We start from the raw sequence: 25,571 nt of genomic DNA, 5'->3' as shown, positions 1-25,571 counted from the left end.
AATTATTGCTGTGCGTTCATGTAATGTTCTGACTACTGATATTTTGTGCATTATGGGGTGTTCGGAAGTCCAGTTTAAATATTGGTCGGTGTGTGTGGGTTTTCTGTGTACTTTTATTTTGATGTCCCCATCTTCTGTGTGATGTATTTTTAAGTCCAAAAATGCTATTGACTGCTCCGTTTCTTCTTCATGTGTGAATTTTATATTGCCGGTATTGTCTATGGTGTTGAGATGGTCGGTGAGTTGTTGAGTGTGTCCCCTCTTCACTTTTTCTAGTATGTCATCCACGTAACGTTTCCAGAGTGTTGGCCTGTATTCTGCTGGTATTGTAGTGAGTGCTTTCTGCTCCAGATCTTCCATGAAAAAGCCGCACATGATGGCTGATAGTGGGTCTCCCATGGCGAAACCTTCCTTCTGTCTGTAAATTGTATTCCTGAACTGAAAGTATGTGGATGTGGCGATGAATTGAAGGAGCTGAGTGATGTCTTGTACAGTGAGGTTTGTGCGTTTCTTGAGCGTCCTGTCTGTTTTTAATTTTTCTTGTACTATCTGTATGGTGGCTTCCGTGGGTGTTCTGGTGAACAGAGATATGACATCGTGTGATATGAAAACTTGGTCTTGCTGCATTATGTTTTTTAGTTCTTCTGCCAATTGTTTTGAGTTTTTGCAGTGTTGGTCTGTGAGTCCTAGTAATGGTTTAATTATTTCGGTAAGTGCTTTTGATAAGTTGTAAGTGACTGAACCAATGCTATCTACTATGGGGCGTAATGGTGTTCCTGGTTTGTGTATCTTTGGTGTGCCGTAAATCCTGGGGATGACGTTGGCTGTGGATACTAAATGATTGTATGCCTGCTTATCTATTTTATTTTCATCGAGTAGTGGTTTGAGTAGTGCTTTAAGTTTCTTTTCCTTGTCTTCTGTTGGGTCTTTTTTTAATATTTCAAATGCGTTGTCACTGAGTAATTCAATCATTTTCCGTTCATATTCATCAGTGTCCATAATAACTGTTGTTCTGCCTTTATCTGCTGGGAGGATTGTGATATCTTTATTTTTTGCTAATGTTTTCATGGCTTTGGCTTCCTGTTTGGTGATGTTACTGGGTGGTGGTTTGGCCGTTTTCAATATACCAGCTATTGCGTTTCTTAGTGCTGCTTTTTGTCCCTGATCCTGTATTTTCTCACATGCTAATTCAGTTGCCAGAATGAATTCCTCGTGTGGTATGTTGTTCGGTGTGACAGCGTAGTTGAGTCCTTTTGCGTTCTGCTTGTGAGAGTTTGTACCTTGATATGTTATGAATCCATTTGTCGTTGATGTGTGCGTGCTCCGGTTCTGCCTTCTTTTTCTGTGCGATGAGTTTGTCCAGTTTTCGGATTTGTCGGGTTTTTGTCTTGGTGAATTCCTGCTCGTGTATGTCTGCCAAGTGTCCGTGTATTGCTATTTCCATTTCCTTGTTCTGGGGAAACCGGCGTTTGAAAGTTTCCGTCTCCCTGTGTAGTTCGCTGTTGATGTTATTTAATTTGTCAGTTGTGCACCGTATCCGTTCTTTTACCAGAGTCATCCGCACTTTCTTGATCATCTTTTCCGCGTTTCTGGTTGGAATCGGGTTCTTGATGTTCAGGCTGGCCGGTACGACTTCTTCATCCCGGCAGCGCAGATTGAATCTCAGGTGATTCCTGTAGCGTGCCCGTTTTCGCGTCAATCGCTCTAGGCGGCGAAACTCCTTGATGCTTTCGTCTCCATAACTTATTCTTAATATTTCGATTACGTTCATTATGTCTTATATTAAATATAGTTAGTTTTTTTTTTCTTTTTTATCAGACATCTAGTTTTTGGGTTTGTTGACCTGACATGTTTCGACGTACGACTGTCGTCTTCCTCAGAGTGACACTCTGAGGAAGACGACAGTCGTACGTCGAAACATGTCAGGTCAACAAACCCAAAAACTAGATGTCTGATAAAAAAGAAAAAAAAAACTAACTATATTTAATATAAGACATAATGAACGTAATCGAAATAGAAACTCCATGTTTAATAGCTGACGAGGTGTTCTTTTCATCAAACGCTACTCCTTTTTTTCCCCTTCTTTAAATATTGTTGATTGTGGGCAAGAATTTCCGTTTTTACTTTATTCAGCCAAAGTATGTGTTTACAAAAACTCCTCTGGCTTATCTAGATGTTATTTTGCATACAGTTGGGTTGCAAATAATGTTTCCTTCTGATCACTCTTCCTTGCGAATCATTTTTCAGGTTTCCAGTTGAGAGTACGTCGTGCGCGTTCTGGCTGCCGCTTCTCACTGGAGCTTTTTTGTTTTTTGTTTTATTTTATTTCTTTTTCTATTTTTTTTCCTCTGTGTGTTTGTGTAGTTTGATGTTTGAGTGTTTTCTCCACCGGTTGTGGTGTAGCTCCGGACCTAGTTTTGGGCGTCGGTTCCCTCCAGGCCTTGGTTCACCGTGGGCGATGCCTGCACTCCCAGCTGTGGACTGCAGTGAGCTCGTTGCTCATTTTACTTCATGGTTGTCCAGCGCTCTGTGCTTTAACGCTTGGCGTGATGTTCCGAGCAATGTTGCTCGGTGGTGTCGCGGCGGCTGTGCAGGTGGTTTGGGACACACCAGTGCTCTGCGTGGCGGAGCTTCTCTGCTCGCTTTGTGGATCCACGGCGTGGTGTTTGAGCGATGTTGCTGACGGCGTCACGGCGGCAGTGCTGGAGATGTGGGACTTGTTTTTGTGCGCCTTTTGGTGGGACTGTGGCTGCTACACCACGGGAATTACATCCTGACCCCTACGTGGTGGACTTTTTTACTTTTTATTTATTTATTTATTTATTATATATATTTTTTTTCTTTCTTTGTCTACTATTGTCTGTTTGTGTGTGTATGTTTGAACCTCCTGTAAAGCGTCTTTGAGTACCATGAAAAGCGCTATACAAAACAGATGTATTATTATTTTTGCGCAAGGAATACTGCACAGCAGAACAGTGTGCCATCTCTTCTGTGTCAGCTAAACATTCCTGCAATGTCCTCAATATCACATGGGGGTTTTACCTTTTCTACAGCATCATGGCATTTTATCTGAACATTTTCTTGGTCTTCCAGATCTTGGCTCGACTTTCACAGTTCTCCTTCACTGCCATTTCGGAGAGTCAAAACTGTGAGCTGGAAGCACTTTGATGTCATTTTATCTCTTCTGATAACCTCGTCTACTTCTTTTTACATCTTTCCACACTTCTATGTGCGATCAGTGTGGATAGGTTGAGCTGATAAGGGCCTTGCCCGAGGGCCCAACAGTGGCAGCTTGGCAGTAATGGGATGCAAACCCCCAACCCTCTGATCAGCAACCCAGAGCCTAAACTCACTAATTTCCTACTGCCCTTTTGTCTGTTATCTCATACCAAAGTCCAGCAATTTTTTCCACCGCCACAGGGCCGTGAATTTGATATCACTTTGGAAGTTGACTCGCTATCTCTGCTCCCAGGCTCAAATACACATGACTCCACTCCTGGATGACTAATATTTGTTTTTGGAATGCCCACTTTTCATCCCTTTTTCATATGCAAATCAAATTCTCATGGCTGAACAGTCATCTCTGCCCAAATGTCGTTTTACTCATTAACAAGTCATGCTGAAGAAATGTTCAAAGTTCTTTCTCTGTTATCCTTAACAAAATGATCTAACAGTTTTACCTTATCATTACAGTTGGTGTACTCTGTCTTACATATAAGTGCCAGGCCACTAACAATCTCAAGTATGAGTGGTTAAAGAAATATCCATGTGTTTTAAAGGTTAAACAAGTAGAGTACACCATCGGTTTTTTGTTGTCAAGGTGAATTTTACACTCCGAGTTGGTCTTATGGCTATCGTTAAACTAAACCCCTTATGAGAAAGTGAACAGGGAAGTGGTGGATATTCTTCTGGTTCACTTTCCTAGGAGGAGCCTCAGTGGCAAAAGAAAAAAAGTCCACACCATCCATACTGCTGCTTTTGTTTATCTGTATTATACATGACTGAAAGGCTTTCGTTTTGATCGGGCACCACCCGAACTGATGATCACATCATAAACTTTTCTTTGGCTAGTCAGACACAAGGTCTGCCACCACTCTTGCTAGAGCAGTTGGGGGTTAGTGCTCTTGAGCAAGGCACCTTCAGCCAGTCCTGTTGGTCCAGGGAACCGAACCAGCGACCTTTTGGTCCCAAAGCTGCTTTTCTAACCATTACGCCATGGCATATAGTACTATACTATATACAGTGCTTAGCGTAAATGAGTACACCCCCTTTGAAAAGTAACATTTTAAATAATCTCAATGAACACAAACAATTTCCAAAATGTTGACAAGACAAAGTTTAATATAACATCTGTTTAACTTATAACGTGAAAGTAAGGTTAATCATATACAGTGGGGCAAAAAAGTATTTAGTCAGTCACCAATTGTGCAAGTTCTCCCACTTAAAAAGATGAGAGAGGCCTGTAATTTTCATCATAGGTATACCTCAACTATGAGAGACAAAACGAGAAAAAAAAAATCCAGAAAATCACATTGTCTGATTCTTAAAGAATTTATTTGCAAATTATGGTGGAAAATAAGTATTTGGTCAATAACAAAAGAAGTTCATCTCAATACTTTGTTATATACCCTTTGTTGGCAATGACAGAGGTCAAACGTTTTCTGTAAATCTTCACAAGGTTTTCACACACTGTTGCTGCTATTTTGGCCCATTCCTCCATGCAGATCTCCTCTAGAGCAGTGATGTTTTGGGGCTGTCGCTGGGCAACATGGACTTTCAACTCCCTCCAAAGATTTTCTATGGGGTTGAGATCTGGAGACTGGCTAGGCCACTCCAGGACCTTGAAATGCTTCTTACGAAGCCACTCCTTCGTTGCCCGGGCGGTGTGTTTGGAATCATTGTCATGCTGAAAGACCCAGCCATGTTTCATCTTCAATGCCCTTGCTGATGGAAGGAGGTTTTCACTCAAAATCTCACGATACATGGCCCCATTCATTCTTTCCTTTACACGGATCAGTCGTCCTGGTCCCTTTGCAGAAAAACAGCCCCAAAGCATGATGTTTCCACCCCCATGCTTCACAGTAGGTATGGTGTTCTTTGGATGCAACTCAGCATTCTTTCTCCTCCAAACACGACAAGTTGAGTTTTTACCAAAAAGTTCTATTTTGGTTTCATCTGACCATATGACATTCACCCAATCCTCTTCTGGATCTTCCAAATGCTCTCTAGCAAACTTCAGACGGGCCTGGACATGTACTGGCTTAAGCAGGGGGACACGTCTGGCACCGCAGGATTTGAGTCCCTGGCGGCGTAGTGTTACTGATGGTAGCCTTTGTTACTTTGGTCCCAGCTCTCTGCAGGTCATTCCCTAGGTCCCCCTGTGTGGTTCTGGGATTTTTGCTTACCGTTCTTGTAATCATTTTGACCCCACGGGGTGAGATCTTGCGTGGAGCCCCAGATCGAGGGAGATTATCAGCGGTCTTGTATGTCTTCCATTTTCTAATAATTGCTCCCACAGTTGATTTCTTCACACCAAGCTGCTTACCTATTGCAGATTCAGTCTTCCCAGCCTGGTGGAGGTCTACAATTTTGTTTCTGGTGTCCTTTGACAGCTCTTTGGTCTTGGCCATAGTGGAGTTTGGAGTGTGACTGTTTGAGGTTGTGGACAGGTGTCTTTTATACTGATAACGAGTTCAAACAGGTGCCATTAATACAGGTAACGAGTAGAGGACAGAGGAGCCTCTTAAAGAAGTTGTTACAGGTCTGTGAGAGCCAGAAATCTTGCTTGTTTGTAGGCAACCAAATACTTATTTTACCGAGGAATTTACCAATTAATTCATTAAAAATCCTACAATGTGATTTCCTGGATTCTTTCCCCCCATTCTGTCTCTCATAGTTGAAGTGTACCTATGATGAAAATTACAGGCCTCTCATCTTAAATGGGAGAACTTGCACAATTGATGGCTGACTAAATACTTTTTTGCCCCACTGTAACTTAGATTACACATTTTTTCAGTTTTACTCAAATTAGGGTGGTGCAAAAATGAGTACACCCCACAACAAAAACTACTACATCTAGTACTTTGTATGGCCTCCAAGATTTTTAATGACAGCACCAAGTCTTCTAGGCATGGAATGAACAAGTTGGCGACGTTTTGCAACATCAATCTTTTTCCATTCTTCAACAGTGACCTCTTTTAGTGACTGGATGCTGGATGGAGAGTGATGCTCAACTTGTCTCGTCAGAATTCCCCAAAGAAAATAATTTCTTTACACCACAAAGGTGAAGGCTACAAGAAGATCAGCAAAGCTTTACTTATCAGTCAGAATACTGTAGCAAAAGTGGCACAAAAATTTAAGAAAGATGGAACTGCAACCATCTCACAGAGACGTCCAGGTCGTCCACGGAAGTTAACACCTCAACAGGAGCGTCTTCTGATGAGAAGGGTTGAAGAAAATCAGCATGCAAGTTCACTGCAGTTATCTAAAGAAGTAGAAAGCCAAACTGAGGTGACTATTTCCCGTGACACAATACGGCATACACTGCAGAGGAATGACATGCATGGATGCCGTTCACGAAAGAAGCCTCTCCTAAAGCCCAGGCACAAAAAAGCCTGCCGAGAGTTTGCCAGGGCCCATGCTGACAAAGATGAAGACTACTGGGACTCTATACTCTGGAGTGATGAGACCAAGATAAATGTTTTTGGAACTGATGGCTTCAAAACTGTATGGCGTCGCAAAGCTGAGGAATACAAAGAAAAATGCATGGTGCCTACAGTGAAACATGGTGGTGGCAGTGTCCTTATGTGGGGCTGCATGAGTGCTGCTGGTGTCGGGGAGCTGCATTTCATTGATGGCATCATGAATTCACAGACATATTGCTCTATACTGAAAAAGAAGATGCTACCATCACTCCATGCCCTTGGTCGTCATGCACTTTTCCAACATGACTAAACACACACCTAAGACCACTGTTGGATTTCTGAAGAAGAACAGGGTGAAAGTGATTCAGTGGCCAAGTATGTCTCGTGATTTGAACCCAATCGAACACCTATGAGGAATTCTGAAGAGACAAGTTGAGCATCACTCTCCATCCAGCATCCAGTCACTAAAAGAGAATGGAAGAATGGAAAAAGACTGATGTTGCAAAATGTCGCCAACTTGTTCATTCCATGCCTAGAAGACTTGGTGCTGTCATTAAAAATCATGGAGGCCATACAAAGTACTAGATGTAGTAGTTTTTGTTGTGGGGTGTACTCATTTTTGCACCACCCCAATTTGAGTAAAACTGAAAAATGTGTAATCTAAGTTATATTATTAACCTTACTTTCCCGTTATAAGTTAAACAGATGTTATATTAAACTTTGTCTTGTCAACATTTTGGAAATTGTTTGTGTTCATTGAGATATTGTTTAAAATGTTACTTTTCAAAGGGGGTGTACTCATTTACGCTCAGCACTGTACATCCAAATCTATAAATAATATACAGTAAATCCATCCAAATCACACACTGACCACCTTTATATTGTAATCTATGACAATGTAATAAATAAGAGAGGAGAGCTTAGTTGAGAAAGTGTGACATTCTGGCAGCTGGCAGGCCATGGAAAAGGAAATGGGTCCTCATTAGATTAGCTAAGATTCAAGCCACAGAAAGCTATGTAATGTCTGAGGCGGTAGGATTGAATCCATCCCAAGATTTACGTAATAGAGTGTGACTAGAGTCAGTCAGTCTCTCGCTCTCATTCACACACACAAACTTTCCTTCTTACCTCGGTCACTCAAGTCATCAACGAGAATGACTTCCTTCATCAGGACAGCAGGTGTGGTCTCCAGTACACTATGGATGGTTCTCAGCAGGGTGGACCAGGCCTCATTATAGAAGGCGATGATCACAGATGTGGTTGGGAGGCGACGGATGTCAAACATCTTGCTTCTACATCTGTTAATATAAAATCGTCAGTGATTAGTGAATCTAATCTAATCTAAGAAAGAGGGCGCATGTGCACACTACGACCGGTGTTCTGATAAACTGTCCTACACGTCAATACGTCCTACAAAGCCCCACTGCGCATGCGCAGAGCACAAAACGCCATTTGAACAGATTTTTGTCCTACATCAGCTGTGCTATAAACGGTGCAGATTAACGGCGTGCATTCAACCTTTACTACTTAATCTAACATAATGCTGATTTCTAACCATTGCGTGAGTCTTGCAGTACATCTGAAATATCTCCCCTTCACGATCTTCCACCAAAGCGCTTCAACATCTGACCTATCTGATCAGCTGTTGTAGTTGCTCTACACCCTACTCGTCCTTCAAAGCCCCACTGCGCACAACACAACACGCCATTTCTTGGGGTTTGGGCATATTCATCCTCCAGATCAGCAGGCAAGGTGTGCTCAGCATATGTCAGAACACCCTACATTCATATATTGTAAAAACATATTCCGATGGTCATTTGAGTAGTCAGAACGTCCTACTTACTGTAGAAGCATATTCTGACGTGGTCATATGAGTTGTGAGAACATCCTGCGGCGTCATTTGAATTGTAAGAACGTCCTACACTCATTTTAATAGAGCAAATGGTACTTGTGAATAGTGACAAAAAAAAACCTATTAATTCTACATATTCTGACAGGGTCAATTGAAGAGTCAGAGTGTCCGAGATTCATATGAATGTAAAAGCATATTCCGACGGAGTCGTTTGAATTGTCAGAACGTCCTACATTCATATGAATTCTGACAGGGTTGGTGGACGTTGTATCAGTGTAGAAGCATGTTCTTTGCAGAGGGAAAAACCGAGAACTATGACTAAAAGTTAAAGTTGAATCACACTGTAGGATTTCCTGCGATGTAGGACTGCTCGACAGACATGTCTGACATCCCCTCCTACCGTAGGACGCTTCGCGGATGTAGGACCGTTTATCAGAACACCGGCAGAAAGTGATAGCTCAGCTCAGCTTGTTTGTTCGTCTGATTTATTGTCCAAACGTGAGTCCTGTTGTTTACCAACGTGAAACTGGATAGTACCGAAAGTGTTTTGTGCTGACGATTGAAGAGACATGGATCTACTCCGCACCGTTCTGCTGCTTCTGCTGGCATTTTTCGGTTACCTGGATACCAGCTCTACCAGCCTAATCAGGCTGTAATACAGCAGAAACAAACTTTTGCAACTCAATTGGAGGACTACTGGCGTGTCTGACATCACGTTACAACTCCCAGAGATCATCAAAAGACAATCGAACAACGGTAACAGAGGAGCAAAGGAGAAGAGGAGGAAGCGAGGAGGAGTTCGACTTCGGATGAGGAAGTCGCAGCTTAACTGCCTTCTACTGCCTTCGATGATCCTTGGAAATGTTCGATCTCTTAGAAATAAAGTGGACGAACTGCAGGGGAATGTCCGCTTCCTCAAGGATTTTAAAGAGTGCTGTCTGTTGGCGATTACAGAGACATGGCTTAATGAAAACGACCCGACCTGCTGATTAGCGGCTTTGGAACGCCACACCGCCTGGACCGAAACAGAGAGGTGACGGGGAAAATTCAGGGTGGAGGGGTGTGTCTGTATGTCAATCAAAGATATTGTTCTGCAGTGACAGTAAGAGAGCGTATCTGTACACCTCATGTTGAACTCTTAGCTGTGTCACTGCGCCCCTTCTACCTGCCCCGCGAGTTTCATCAACTCTTCACTGTGGTTGCATATATTCACCCGAAAGCCCACGCCCCCTCCGCCTGTAAAACTGTCTCCGATGTTGTGCATAAACTCCAGTGTATCTCTCCTGACGCTCCGATTTTTGTGCTCGGTGATTTCAATCACGTTTCACTTAAAAAGATCCTACCACACATGTACCAATACGTAACGTGCTTAACCAGACGGGATAAAACCATTGACCTATGCTATGGATCAGTTAAGGATGCCTATAAATCATTTCCATTGCCTCCTATGGGCAGGGGGGAATCACAACTGTGTGCACCTCCTGCCCACATATAAAGCTGTTCTGAAGAGGGAAAAGGTTGTATTTAAGGAAATCAAAACATGGACTGAGGACTCTGTTCTGTGCCTGCAGGGATGTTATGACTGTACTGATTGGGGTGTTTGTAGATGCATGTGGAGATGACCTTGACGAGCTTGCTGATGTAACATGTTCCTATGCTGCATTCTGCAGAGATATGATAATTCCATGCAAGAAAGTCAAAATCTATCCCAACAAGAGACCATGGGTGAACAAATCAGTTTTAGCATCCAGGCTAAAAAGAATGCTTTCAAGCAAGGTTCTATGTCGGACATACAATCAGCTACTAAAAACATGAAAATGGAGATATTAAAAGCAAAACAGAACTCATCTCATTATCTCTAGCCGCTTTATCCTGTTCTACAGGGTCGCAGGCAAGCTGGAGCCTATCCCAGCTGACTACGGGCGAAAGGCGGGGTACACCCTGGACAAGTCGCCAGGTCATCACAGGGCTGACACATAGACACAGACAACCATTCACACTCACATTCACACCTACGCTCAATTTAGAGTCACCAGTTAACCTAACCTGCATGTCTTTGGACTGTGGGGGAAACCGAAGCACCCGGAGGAAACCCACGCGGACACGGGGAGGACATGCAAACTCCGCACAGAAAGGCCCTCGCCGACCACGAGGCTCGAACCCGGACCTTCTTGCTGTGAGGCAACAGCGCTAACCACTACACCACCATGCCGCCGCAAAACAGAACTATAAGGAAGAATTAGAACATGTCCAGGAACAAGCTTGGTTCAGCATGGTCATGTATGAAAAGTATTGCAGGCATCAATAAGTCTAACTCAAATAATGGCAGTACCATCACCCTTGAGGGCTTTGACTCAGATTTTAATCTTGCAAATGCACTTAACAGTTTTTATAATCGTTTTGATGTAGCTGATTTTAAATCCGAAATACAGGACCTGAGACATAAACTAATGGACCAGGATCATTTTAATATAAGAGAAGAAGAAGACATAGTGAGAGCATTCAAATACATAAAAACAAATAAGAGCCAAGGACCGGATGCTATCTGCAGCCGCCTTCTCAAAACATGCTCTGAAGAACTGGCCCCAATATTCCATCACATATTCAATAAGTCCCTAGAAACACAGCATGTGCCAAAATGCTGGAAGGACGCTGTGGTAGTCCCAGTCCCCAAATCCAACTGCCCTAAAGTGCTGAATGACTTCAGACCTATTGCTCTGACATCCATAGTGATGAAAACCTTTGAAAAACTAGTAAAATCTGAAGTCATGATGAAACCACAGCCGAATATGGACGCTTTGCAGTTTACCTATAGACCCTTCCCACTCACGTGACCTTCGTAAACGCGACCGCCATTTTGGACATGAAGAAATAACGGTTTATGGCACAGACCCTTTCGGTTCTCGCTCATCTAGCTGCTACAATGACTGCTTAGACTGCAACAATAATACCTAACACACATTTAAGTATCTGTCATAAAGACGTGAAACTCGTCGAGTGACGAGTGTGTTCATTGATAAGCTAACACAATCTAAAAGTAGACATACCATCACACTGCCCTGGCGCTGTGTACAGTTTACCTTCTATGGTTTGTGCACTCACTATTTGCCATTACTTTCTCCAACCCAGTGTTCGAACTGCCGATATTTTCGGGGGGTCCCTTTTTTCCCCCTTGGGGGGGTGCTTTCGCTTGCGCTTGTCTCAGAGCGCGGATCTCCAAACACATGAGAAGCCCATCTTACGCATATATCACGCGGACTCCACACACGCATCGCGTCTGAAGTCATAACTCATCAGGGGAAATCGTGTCCGCATTGGCATGTTCAAAAAACAACCTCGCGTCAACAATTATACCACACGCAAGAAAAAAAAAAAAAAAAACAGTCAGGCTACTCAACACATCTGATCCACAGCAGCACCACAGCATCACTGGAAATCATGTCAACAACCAATCTTCCATTTCAACACGCGTCAACAGACAAATGGCACCACAAACATGAACGAATCGGTCAGGCTACCGATTCCAAACCCACAGCAGATGAATAATTAAACGCATCTTACCTTAAAGCAGAATCGACCACAAAGGAAGTGTGTTGGCACTGTTGGCACACTTCCTTTCTACTAGTTTGTGTCCACAACCTGGCAGCAGCAGTCGTTGTCATATGGGTTTATTTTATCTTTGATGTAAACACAACACTTCGGATATGCAAATGCTTCCCGTTACACACGATTGCTATGTCAATAAACATCATTTTGCCAATATTTTAGAGACCATCCATCTTCTCCGTCGGTCAGCATCTGTCGGGATCCGATAAAATGATGAATCTTGCCTTGTGTGTTGATGGTTACTACATCCAGGTGCACAACAATATAATGGCATGATGGAAGTCTTGCTGAAAGTAAAAACTTTCTTTGATGGCTATATTCCTTTCGATGCTTCGACGTCGTTCCTCGTTGTTGGCTGTGGTAGACTACTGGTAGTTCATGTCCAAAATGGCAGCCGCATTTGTCGTGACGTCACGTGGGATGGGTCCATAGACCACGAAGGGGAGTTGAGGACGCCACAGCCACCCTTTTAAATTTGATTTTTAAGCATCTAGAAGGGAAAGACACCCATGCTCGGCTCTTATTTATTGATTTTATGTCTGCTTTTAACTCAATTCAACCGCATGTTTTAATAGAAAGGCTTGAAGAGCAGTTCAACTTGAATAACAACCTTTTGGGGGTGGATTTTAAACTTTTTAATAAATCAAACACAAAGAGTAAGGGTCAACAACACCCTGTCTGACCAGACCTGCAGTTCCACCGGGTCACCACAAGGATGTGTACTGTCACCTCGCCTTTTTATTTTGTATACAAATATGTGTCGCAGCAATACAGTGAACAGATCTATTTAAAAAATATGCAGATGATACAGTGATTGTGAGTTTACTGCAAGGCGGGGAGGCAGGTCATGACCCAATAGTGGACGAATTTATAGAGTGGTGTAACAAATCATTCCTGCAGATAAATATCTCGAAGACCAAAGACATGGTTATTGATTTTAGAAAGCACAAGCAGATCCAGACGCCCACAGAAATTAATGGTCAGAAAGTGGAGAGTGTAGACAAGTACAAATACCTTGGCACCATTATTGACAACAAGCTCACATTTGAGGTAAACTGTGAAGCTGTTTTTAAAAAGGCCAACCAGCGTCTGCATTGTCTGAGGAAACTGTCTTACTTTCATATTGATCGAACCTTGCTTACCCTCTTTTACCGTGCTTTTATTGAATCCATCTAATCTTTCTGCTTGGCGTGCTGGTTCAACAACCTGTCTTTTAAAAACAAGAATTCCCTTTTTCAAATAGTTAAGTGGTCTGGCAGGCTGATTGGAGAGCCACAACTTAGTCCTGAGACCCTGTACACCAGACAGTTGCAGAGGATAGCTGGTTCCATCTTGGAAGATAGCGCTCACCCACTGTATAAGGAATTTCAGCTCCTTTCATCTGGTTACAGATACAACCTACCTGTCTGCAAGACAAAGCATTTCAGAGGAAGTTTTGTCCCCTCTGCTATTAGAGAGATTAATAATATAACTTCTAAACATAGGCGGCACGGTGGTGTAGTGGTTAGCGCTGTCGCCTCACAGCAAGAAGGTCCTGGGTTCGAGCCCCGGGGCCGGCGAGGGCCTTTCTGTGTGGAGTTTGCATGTTCTCCCCGTGTCCGCGTGGGTTTCCTCCGGGTGCTCCGGTTTCCCCCACAGTCCAAAGACATGCAGGTTAGGTTAACTGGTGACTCTAAATTGACCGTAGGTGTGAATGTGAGTGTGAATGGTTGTCTGTGTCTATGTGTCAGCCCTGTGATGACCTGGTGACTTGTCCAGGGTGTACCCCGCCTTTCGCCCATAGTCAGCTGGGATAGGCTCCAAGGTGGTGCTGAAAGCACTAGTGGAAGACGAATACCAACCCAGTCACGAGGAATTCAGAAGAGCATCACCACCTTCTGGAAGAACAGCTGCACACAGCAATGGCATGGACGCAACATTTAGCCTGTAGTACCGGGCAAATGCACATGTATTGGACCAAGTTGCAGCAGCACAAATGTCAGAGTGGTACACCCCAGAGAGCTGCCCATGATGTTGCCTGAGCACGCGTCGAATGGCAGCGGACAGGAGAGGGCACAGTACGTCCCATAGATTCATAGGCATGGGTGATTGCCTCCACAACCCAACGGGAGAGCCGCTGCTTGGACAGAGGCCTTCCTCTCGGAGCGCCACCAAAACAAACAAACAATTGGTCTGTCATACGAAAGGCTGCCGTCCTATCAAAATAAAACCTCAGAGCCCTGACAGGGCACAACTCAGCATGCAAGTCCGTCCTGTCCGCCGGTATAGCAGTCAGCAAAATCGGCTGGTTGCTAAACTGGGGAGATAAGACTTTCGGGAGGAAAGCTGGGTTAGGCCACAATGAAACACTGTCAAACATAGGGCCCCAACGAAGACAAACAGTACTCACTGAGAGGGCATGTAGCTCACTCACACGCCGGGCTGTTGTGATGGCAAGGAGAAAAGCTGTTTTAACAGATAGCCACTTAATGTCAGCTGCTGACAGGGGTTCATAAGGAAGCAAGCAAAGGGATTCGAGCACAGTGTTCAGATCCCATGACAGACTCCGCACAAAATGAGGAGGATTAAGACGAACTGCCCCTCTCAAAAAGGCTACCACCAGCCTGTGGGACCCAAGTGAAACACCTCCAACCTCTGAACGGTGGGCTGTTAGTGCTGCAACATACACCTTAAGTGTAGATGCAGCCCTGCCAAGCTCTAAAAGGTGCTGCAGGAAATCTAAAATCTGTGGAACAGAGCAGCTTGGGGGGGGGGGGGGGGGGGGTCGTGGTTCTGTGACTAAGTGGAAGACCGCCAGGGCGGTACTGAAAGCACTAGTGGAAGCATCTTTGCATCCGCGCGTTTCGAGAACCGCATACAAAAGTTGTCATCTCATGACGTGCCTGCCTACATAAGGCAACATCCCACGTCATTTGGCCTCAAGATCATTCTCGCGCAATCCGAGTGACCAAAGACCCTGGCGGTCTTCCACTTAGTCATAGAACCACGGTTACATTCGTAACCAGCATTCTATTTCCTTCACTCCAGACCACCAGGGCGGTGCTGAAAGCACTAGTGGAAGACGAATACCAACCCAGCCACGAGGAATTCAGAAGCGCATCACCACCTTCTGGAAGAACAGCTGCACACAGCAATGGCATGGACGCAACATTTAGCCTGTAGTACCAGGCAAATGTACATGTATTGGACCAAGTTGCAGCAGCACAAATGTCAGAGAGTGGTACGCCCCAGAGAACTGCCCATCTGTCGTACGAAAGGCTGCCGTCCTATCAAAATAAAACCTCAGAGCCCTGACAGGGCACGACACTGCATGCAAGTCTGTCCTGTCCGCCGGTATAGCAGTCAGCAAAATCAGCTGGTTGCTAAACTGGGGAGATAAGACTTTTGGGAGAAAAGCTGGGTTAAGCCACAATGAAACACTGTCAAACATGGGGCCCCAACGAAGACAAACAGTACTCACTGAGAGGGCATGTAGCTCACTCACACGCTGGGCTGTTGTGATGGCAAGAAGAAAAGCCGTTTTAACAGACAGCCACTGAATGTCAGCTGCTGACAGGGGCTCATAAGGAGGCAAGCAAAGGGATTCGAGCACAGTGTTCAGATCCCATGACGGACTCCGCACAAAATGAGGAGGATTAAGACGAAATGCCCCTCTCAAAAAGGCTACCACCAGCCTGTGGGACCCAAGTGAAACACCTCCAACCTCTGAACGGTGGGCTGTTAGTGCTGCTGCAACATACACCTTAAGTGTAGATGCAGCCCTGCCAAGCTCTAAAAGGTGCTGCAGGAAATCTAAAATCTGTGGAACAGAGCAGCTTGGGGGGGGGGGGGGGGGGGGTGTCGATGTTACGTTCCGCACACCAATCACAGAACACCTTCCACTTGCCTGCATACAAGCGTCGGGTAGATTCTGCAAGTGCGTTCACCACAGTGTTCCTGGTCCCTTCTGAACACTCCAGTAGTAGCCCCGGGGCCCCAAGGGCCACACCCAGAGCTTCAGGCGTTTGGGACATGGGTGTTGAATCCTGCCCTCCATCTGCGTCAGCAAGTCGGGCCTGCTGGGCAGCTGACAAGGGGGTCCCACTAGTAGTGACAGCAGGAGCTGGAACCATGGCCTGGATGGCCAATGAGGAGCTATCAATAGCACATGGTGACCGTGATCGTGCACACGGCAGAGAGTCCTCCACAACAGTGGTAGAGGGGGAAAGGCATAAAGGATGGCCCTCGGCCAGTCGTGGGCCAGAGCATCCTGGCCCAATGCTGCCGTTTCTTCTCCCAGGGAAAACCATGTCGGACAATGAGTTGTCTGACTGCTCGCAAACAGGTCCACAGTTGCTCTCCCATAGGTTTTCCAGATCCGTTCCACCATGTCTGGATGCAGTTTCCAATCCCCTTGAGACACCTTGCCGCGTGACAGAGCATCTGCCACACTGTTTGGCGTCTGTAGGTATCATGCCGCCATTTTGTCTCTAAGAACTACAACTCCCAGTCCTCTTCCGCATGACCTACGTCACGCGTGGACGGGATCATCTACGTCAGTCCGCCATGCGCGCATAAGTCCAGGCGGAAGCTCCGCTCTTTGTCCCTCGTGTCCGGATTCCAAGGAATCTAGACGCACAAAAGAGATGCTCTCAAACCCGAAAACACTTCCTTCTTGCAAGATTCACCATCCAGCGCGTTCTGTGCTTAACCACTGGCCAAGGTAAAAGTCCAGAATAGCGCGATCTTTAAACTCAACCTGAGTTACAACCGGTTTATTCGTATTAGAAGTGACGTCACGACTGCAGCTCAAACGCAGTTTTAATTAACCCCGCCGACAGTAGTCGGAGGGGTTATTTTCACCTGCGTCAGTCTGTGTGTGTGTATCTGTCTGTCTGTCTGTGTGTCTGCAAGATCTCAAGAACCAATGGATCGATTTGGACCAAATTTTGTACGTGTTGCCAATCACCCAGGAAGGAAACCATTAAATTTTGGAGGTCAAAGGTCAAAGGTCAAGGTCATGGCAGAACTTCGAAATTTTCGCCCAATGTATTTTAATAGGGAAAAGGCGGGGTTTGCACTCGTTAGAGTGTCCCTGTCTAGTTTGTAATTAGGAGCGACCAGAATTCCTCCTGATTGAAGTTCTGCGCACATTAATCAGAGACTTTCCTTTCATCACGAACGACGCGTCGGATCAAGAGAAGTTCTCTGTCCACGGAATCGACTCACGTGCTTCATGAACAGCGAAGCTCTGCAACGGCGAACATCTTCTCAGAACTTTGCTAGAGGCAAGATATTGAGTAAAATATATTTGGGCATAATAATTAAGCTAGTTTTAGGAAGTTGCTTTATTGAAAGTGTGAATTTAAACCCAGGTTTATTCATTACACTATTAGACACGCAGCGTGTCGAATTGAATTGTTCTGTTTGTTTAATCTCATTTGTTTTAATAGGATGTGCATGCCTCTCTCTTTCTCTTATTCTTTTTACTAATATCCTCAATCTCCTAAACACACATTTTGACCTTATTAAGATTTCAGTGAGTTTGGTAATATTATGAGTGTGGAATCCTTTTTGTTACTTAGAAACACGTGCTCAACAGGCCTGACCAGGCCTGATACACTTTAGATAGCTTCCCTCCCTGTCTTAGCTTAGCAACACAAAGCTAATCTAGGCCTACCTCGTGCTCAAACACATTTTGGTTAGCTATACAGAACTAGCCTTTTGTCTAAACACATGGTCAAGCCCTCCTCCACACTCACACATACCAACACAATCAGATAAGAACATTCCAAATTTTATAGCTCCCTCATACACACACACCTTGGCTCAGGCCTAGGGGCCTAACACACACACACACACAGACCTCACTGCTTGTATATATTAATTATTATTTTTATATCTTTGTATAATAAATTCATTTATTATCAAAGCTGTGTGTATTCATCTTGTTGGTGTGAACAATATCTGAAGTCCCCAATCGCAAAGAATTCAAAAAGGTGCAGATTTATGTAATATAGTAAGTGCTCAATAATAATTTGGAAATATACCATAATCTAGCTGTTTGGTAATTTATCCAGGATTAATGGTATGATTCACTAAATGATTCATTGAACAATTCACTGAATGATTCACTTCAAATGAGACTGATTCTATGGTATGATTCAATTCAAATGAGTCAAAGTAAACGATTCAATGGGATTGATTCATTTTAATTATTAACCTTCAAATTTAATTAGACTGATTTAATGAGATTGATCACTTAATTTCAATAATTAACTGATTGCACCTACAGCGTCCAGGTAGATAAGATGCCCTTATGGAAAGGAGGTTGTCCTGAGCCCATACTAGGAGACTGTGAGCCACCTGAAGTGCAGCTACAGACCTTGTGCCCCCCTGATGATTGATATAGAAAACAGTTGCCACATTGTCTGTACGCACCAATACATGTTTGCCCCGCAGCACTTCCTGAAAGTGTGCCTGGGACCAAGGTCTTAGCGTGAGCATGCAACGGCGTGTTATTCTCACCCTCATGTGCCTGTCTCGCACTGGACACAGACGCAGTTGAAGAAGCCAACTCTGAAAAGCCCTTAGCCACAGAAGACCCAGAGGAATGACTACTGAGGCTGCTGTAAGTTTCCCCAACAGCTGAAGGGGAGAAACATAACGCTGAGTTCCCCCGACACGAAGGTGGTTCACACCAGTGAGAATTGAACTTATTCTGTCTGGCGTGGGACTGGCCAGCATAGTGTTCGAATCCAGGGCAAGGCCGATGAAACATGTTGCCCGGACTGGGACCAGTTTGCACTTCCTCTGGTTAACCCTGAACCCCAGAGCCGTAACGTGTAGTAGCAACCGGTGAGCATGTTCCCTGGCCTGTTCGGGCAATGCCGCACAAAGAAGCCAGTCGTCCAAGTAAGGGAGCACTCTTATGCCCTCCTTCTGAAGGGGTTCTAGTGCTACTTGGACGCATTTCGAGAACACCCTTGGCGCCAGAGAAAGTCCAAAGGGGAGAAATCTGAACTGAAAAATCTTTCCCATGAACGAAAAACAAAGGAAGCGCCTGTGGTCCACGGCAACGGGTATGTGAAAATAGGCATCCTCGAAATCTACGGTCACAAACCAGTCCTGGTTTGTGACTGCTTGCAGTACATCTGTTGTTCGTAGCATTCAAAAAGGAAGCACCTTCAAGAAACGGTTTAACCTTCTTAAGTCTAAAATCGGCCTGAACCCACCGTCTTTCTTTGGAACGAGAAAATAAACTGAAAAGAAACCCCCTGGGTGAACAATGGGGTCGACCATCTCTATGGCTCCTTTTTATAGCAACAACTGAACTTCTCTTGACAAGGCTTCTGCCTGTCTTGGATTGGTTATAACTATCTGCCTCACACCCGAATGCATTGGTGGCCGGCGGCAGAATTGCAGGCGGTACCCTTCTGAAAGGGTAGGGAGTAGCCATTGGTTGGTTGTTATTTTGCGCCAACGTGCTAGCTGGCTGCCTGTAAAAACTCCTGCCACTGGCCCTGACCTGTTAGTGGTCCTGTCTATGTTTTTCGGAAGGGATGGGGGGGCGACGGCGGCAGGGAGGACCCATCTGTCAAAAAGGGCGAAAACTCATGGTGTGGCTGAGCACCACCCTGCCTGGCCGAGGGAGATGGGGGATTGGGGGCCTGCTGCTGGGGTCGATGGGGAGACCTTTGTGCAGCTCTAGGGGTCACATGCCTAAAGCGTGAGGCAGAAGAGTTTGGCAGAGCTCTGAAGGTGGGTGCTACGCCCACATGGCGGGAGTGAGACTCTGTAACAGACACACGTCTGTCCAGGGCCTCTTGTGCTGCTGGCCCAAAGACCTGTCCAGGTGCCAGTGGGAGGTGCCTCAGGTTGTTCCTGCATACTTCTGGCGGAGGCGATTGAGCCAGCCACACTTGTCGACGGGCTTGCAGCAAGGTGCCCAAGGTAGTGCCACACTGGTTGGCAATGACACCCATAGCCTGCAGTGCAAGTTCCAGTACCTCAGCCGTCAGTGGGTCTGCCGATGATGTGTTGAGTGTCGAGTGCAGCATAACAAGCATGTATGCCAGCGAGTTAGACACCCTGCCAAGAAAGGCAGTAGCATTGTAAGCACAAGAAAGTAGCTCGTCTGTGCAGCGGCACTCAGCGTTAGGGCAACGCACCTGCTCCCAAAGTGCTTCATCGGGAGACACAATGAGCGAAGCAATGCTTGATTCAACTACTGGCATGCTACCCAAGCCAACAGCACCGGGGTCCTGCATCGCTGCAAGCATGCGAGACATCTGGTCTGGACGGGCAGGTTTCGTAGCAGCCTCCAGGGCAGAGGCCACCACAGAAGTAAAGTCACGACGCTGTGGAATTACCAGAGAGGCACGCCGAACACGGCGCAGGAACATGTTCTCAGATCCGGTAGGAGGCACTGGGGTGTCCAACTGCAAAAGTGCAAGCAATGCCTTCAGTGTGGCCTCCACCGAACCCACCACTGAGGCAGACTCCCCAGATCGCCCAGAGGTAACATCACTGCCCAAATCACGGGGCTCAACACCTGGCAGGACTTCGCTTGGTGGCTGCGCCGAGGAAGAAGACTGACTGAAAAAGGTGTCTGAGGCAGCCACAGACATCACTTCCTCTTGGTCAGGTGGCTGAGAACATGAGCCAACGGGTGACAAGGAGGCAGGCGGTGCAGGCTGTTCCTCTACAATACCTACCTGTGCCCCTGCTCTGTGTGTGTGTGTGTGTGGGGGGGGGGGGGGGGGGGGCTTGCAAGCAGAGGCAGCAGACACTCCACTGTAGATGAGAGCAGTTCCACTTTATGCTCTAACTCAGAAGACTTAGATTTTTTGCGCTGTTTTGCATGCACTGGTGGTGAAAGCTTACGCTTACGCTGTGTCTGAGAATCCGAGAGCAGAAAACTGCTAGACGCACGTTCCACACCAGCCAACCGCGCCTGTCTAACAGTAAGCGGCATTAACACACAGGAAGGGCATGGATCAGACATTGCCTCCCTTAGATGTTGCATGCCAAGGCACTCCGCGCAGCGATCATGTGCATCCAGCACCTCCATTAGATTGGGGCAAGTGGAACACCTCACTGAATCCATCTCAGTGTCTACTTACCTGCGATTTTTTTTTTTTTAGAAAAGAAGCAAGGTGTAGCGCTGCTTGCTAGCCTGGCAACCAAGGCCAGTGAGTTTGCAAGTGCAACTTTACCGCTACAGACAACGATTTACTAGCAACCAGAAAACCGATGCGCACGTAAAGTTGTAAGTACACGTTAACGTTATTGGCAACCAATTTGCTAACTCGCTCAACACTGACAAACCTGCCAGCAACCGAACAGTTTGTGACAAGACCGATATAATAGACGCCCCTGAAAACTTGGCAGCCAAGATTCAGTGACTATCGATGCATAAAACAAGTTACCTTAGCGACCAAACAGCTCGCGTGGAGTCGAGTCCCACTGAAGTCCTCTTCAGTCATGAGCTGCACTGTAGATTGTCGCAGGTATTCCCACAGTTAACTGATAGCACACACACAATTCCAATAGAAGAGATGCGATTCCAATGCAAGAAAAAAGAAGAGGCCAAATGACGTGGGATGTTGCCTTATATAGGCAGGCACATCATACGTCATGAGATGACGACTTTTGTATGCGACTCTCGAAACGCGCAGATGCAAAGATCCTTCCACTAGTGCTTTCAGCACCGCCCTGGCGGTCTGGAGCGAAGGAAATAGAACTCTGGAGGATATATTAAAGTGCATATCACGGGTAAATTCAGGAGCAAGATCAATGTAATTCTCCTATTTTATATTAAACTTTGCTCAAATATCTGTCACATTTTGCATTTTGTGCAATTTTTTTACCCTGCGCAATACCAGAAAAATTCAGTTGAAAATCAAGCCATTTGAGGCGAACTGGTCCACATCTGAAAAAACTCGGCATTTGGATTTCCCGGCAAACACTGATTTTCGTGACGTTGCGTGCCCCCTCTGAATCCTACGTCAGCGCTGGTTTGTTTATGAGAAAACGACCTGGTGGTTTTCTGCAAATTTCTTCAATGTTATCGCGTAATTATTAAAATGGTTAACAGATGTATCGTAGGAGGGTGTAGCAACACCAATCTTGATGGGATTAGTACTCATCGTTTTCCAAAAGACCGGACAATGAGAGAGAAATGGGAGTGCTTCATGGAAGGCACCCGGAAGCCAAGGACCAAAGCAGAGCCGAGAAAAAGACCAAGAAAATCAGCAATTCACAAGTTGACTGTTGCCAGGGTAAGAAATAATTCTGACATCTCCTCATATTCTTCATCCAAAGGCGAAGTAACATTGCGCTCAGGTGACAATTCCATATTTCAATGCAAAATCGCTCGCTGCTAAACTTGGTCTACACAGGCTGTGCACAGAAACCGTGCAAGCTCGCGCAGCCTGCTGGCGCTTCCGCAGGTGACGTCACGAATCTGGCTCCAGACTCCCTTGGGATTTTTCCAGACGCGTTTTGTTATTTTATTTTTTTCTGCTGTAGACAGATAGCCTTGTGCAAAATTACCCTTCTGGATGAGTGTGTAAAGGGACATACTTTCATATAAAAAAAAAAAAAAAATTGGTCTAGGATGTGCACTTTAAAGACGAAGGGTAACAAGACCAATAGTGTTCATAATTCTATTAGAATACAAGCTGTGTTACAAAAACCCAGGAAGTGGATTTTTTCTTTTTTTTGGTCTAGTGATATTTAGGATTGAAAAACCTTCAAACTATTTCTTTGCAATTCTGTGCAAAGAAAAAAGTGTGGTGCATAAAGTGAATAGACTCTTAGCACACTGGGTAGACATGCCAGAGCTGTTTTCACAAGAGTCTGGGGAACGGAAGCCAGCGTGTGAGAATTGGAGTGAGATAAATGGCTAAGAGAACGAGATGGCAGTATCCTTGATGAAATAGAAGGTGACAGCTTGTGTTTTAGACCGCTGTTGGACTCAGTCCAAAACACCACTACAAAAGCTTCAATAAGAAGCCCTGAATCACAACAAGTATCGCGACTAGTGATATTTTAAAAAAAAAAAATAATAAATAACACCCCACAATAACATTTTCAAAGCCACCAATGGGGCAATAACTGACATGGAAACAAGCAGCAAGAATAACTTTATATTAACAAACAAGCATCCCAGAGGTAGAGAAAAAGGTTCACACAGCCCCAAAGCAGTTAGAAGCACAGTCAAAAGACAGGAAGAAGGGATAATTTAATTTTACATCCCTTCAAAGTGTGTTTTAAAATGTATGGCAAAGCCCGACTCATTAAACACACACACACACAAAAAAAAGACGTATAAACACTGAGTAAACCAACATGGCTGATTCGTGCTAATGGGCAAAGAATCCGTAGGGGTGTGGGCTGGAAGGGGAATTTTTACTTCCATCTCTCTAATGAGGTCTGTGTCTCATTAGAGAGATGGAACACGACATAATATAAAACTACACAGTGACTAAACTAGTCTCACCAGGGAATCTGGCAAAGGCAAGTGCAAACTGCAGAAAGTTCCTGGATCACAATCAGAGAGAACGTGGTTCACACTGACTGCGTTTCCAAGAACATTGCACAACATTTCATGTTAGATTCACGTTAAGGCAGTGCGCTGTAGATCTGTAAATGCACTCAACCATGATGCTAACTTGGCAGTGAACCAGATCAATAAAACTTCACAATTCAGGCAGAAAGCAGGACTAAATACAGCAACGGTCATTAGTAATACCAAGACCTGCTTTCTTACTTAAATGAACACTAAAAGCACATCCCACCATCGTTGTTTTTAATGAGAATGATATTTTAATGAGGGTGGCACGGTGGTGTAGTGGTTAGCACTGTCGCCTCACAGCGAGAAGGTCCGGGTTCGAGCCCCGTGGCCGACGAGGGCCTTTCTGTGCGGAGTTTGCATGTTCTCCCCGTGTCCGCGTGGGTTTCCTCCGGGTGCTCCGGTTTCCCCCACAGTCCAAAGACATGCAGGTTAGGTTAACTGGTGACTCTAAATTGACCGTAGGTGTGAATGTGAGTGTGAATGGTTGTCTGTGTCTATGTGTCAGCCCTGTGATGACCTGGCGACTTGTCCAGGGTGTACCCCGCCTTTCGCCCGTAGTCAGCTGGGATAGGCTCCAGCTTGCCTGCGACCCTGTGGAACAGGATAAAGCGGCTAGAGATAATGAGAGAACGGGATATTTTAATGAGCATGCCAATACATAAAAATTATACTCCGTCCTCTCTTAAAAAGTTCACCATACCTGTCTGTAGAACCACAGTTGTCTGGGTGCGGATTCAGTTTACTCAGTTTTCAGAAATACTCGATGTAGGAGAACTCGAGCTGTACAATCCAGTGCTCAACACAGACAGAAACGAATGCTAAATAAACATATATAAATTAGGTGTATTTCTTCCATCCAGCCAGCCATCATCCGTAACCGCTTATCCTGTACAGGGATAAGCCCATAGTCAGCTGAAACCTATCCCAGCTGACTATGGGCGAGAGGCGGAGTACACCCTGGACAAGTCTCCAGGTCATCACAGGGCCGACACAGAGACAAACAACCATTCACACTCACATTCACACCTACGGTCAATTTAGAGTCACCAGTTAACCTAACCTGCATGTCTTTGGACTGTGGGGGAAACCGGAGCACCCGGAGGAAACCCACGCGGACACGGGGAGAACATGCAAACTCCGCACAGAAAGGCCCTCACCGGCCACGGGGCTTGAACCCAGAACCTTCTTGCTGTGAGGCCATGGTGCTAACCACTACAGGAGTCTCCAGGTGTCAGCACTTTGTAACAGTCAGAGATAAAGCTGTAAGTTTTCTGACACAGGAAAGTGTTCAGGATGGAAGGCTTTGCAGTTTCTCAGGAGCGTGACAAAATGCAATTTGTCTTAACTTCAAGAGAGAAAGAACAGAGGCTGGCAAGGGAATGACCAGTTGTTATAACGTAAGTGATAACACGAACCAACTTGTTTTGTGGACGTTCAGCAAAATTAAACATAAAACAGATAAAATGGATGTGGGTGTTTAATAAACAAACAAAATTCAGAGTCTGCTAATTAACAGTTATTCTACGAGTCGTATATGAGCTGATAACTGACGAGGCATGGAGCGCCGAGTCTGCTATAAACCATGTACGACAAGATTGAGTGGAATAACTCTTATTCTATCCACGATTTTGAGAAACGGAGCATTTTAATTTTGTGCAAATGCAATAAATTTAAAAAAAAATGCGATTTGGAATAATCAATCATTCCTCAAAAATTAATGTTCTTACCATCAAATAGGGTTGCAAAATTCCCGGGAATTTTCAGAGTGGAAAATTTCCATGGAAATTTTGGGAATTAACGGGAATTTATGGGAATTTTGGGTAACTTTCGGGAATTTTCAAAACCAACTTTACTTAAAAATTGATACAAAAAAATAAGGTCCTTTTATTCAGATTAGGATATTTCTCTG

The 25,571-nt window shown here is 45.1% G+C and overlaps 1 protein-coding gene across 2 annotated transcripts in view; it reads right to left on the bottom strand.

The window, feature by feature from the left end:
• Positions 1–25,571, bottom strand: part of poc1bl (POC1 centriolar protein homolog B (Chlamydomonas), like) — an 86,494-nt gene that overhangs the window by 40,467 nt on the left and 20,456 nt on the right. For both annotated transcript variants that reach the window (XM_060942772.1, XM_060942773.1), the window contains exon 3: positions 7,773–7,942. In XM_060942772.1, the coding sequence (XP_060798755.1) occupies positions 7,773–7,942 (170 nt within the window). The remainder of the gene's footprint in view (positions 1–7,772; positions 7,943–25,571) is intronic.

This window comes from Neoarius graeffei, chromosome 16 (assembly GCF_027579695.1).
Source record: "Neoarius graeffei isolate fNeoGra1 chromosome 16, fNeoGra1.pri, whole genome shotgun sequence".
In the NCBI taxonomy this organism is placed as follows: Eukaryota; Metazoa; Chordata; class Actinopteri; order Siluriformes; family Ariidae; genus Neoarius; species Neoarius graeffei.
The sequence above is the reverse complement of the archived record's forward strand: the minus strand, read 5'-3'. Positions and strand labels throughout refer to the sequence as shown.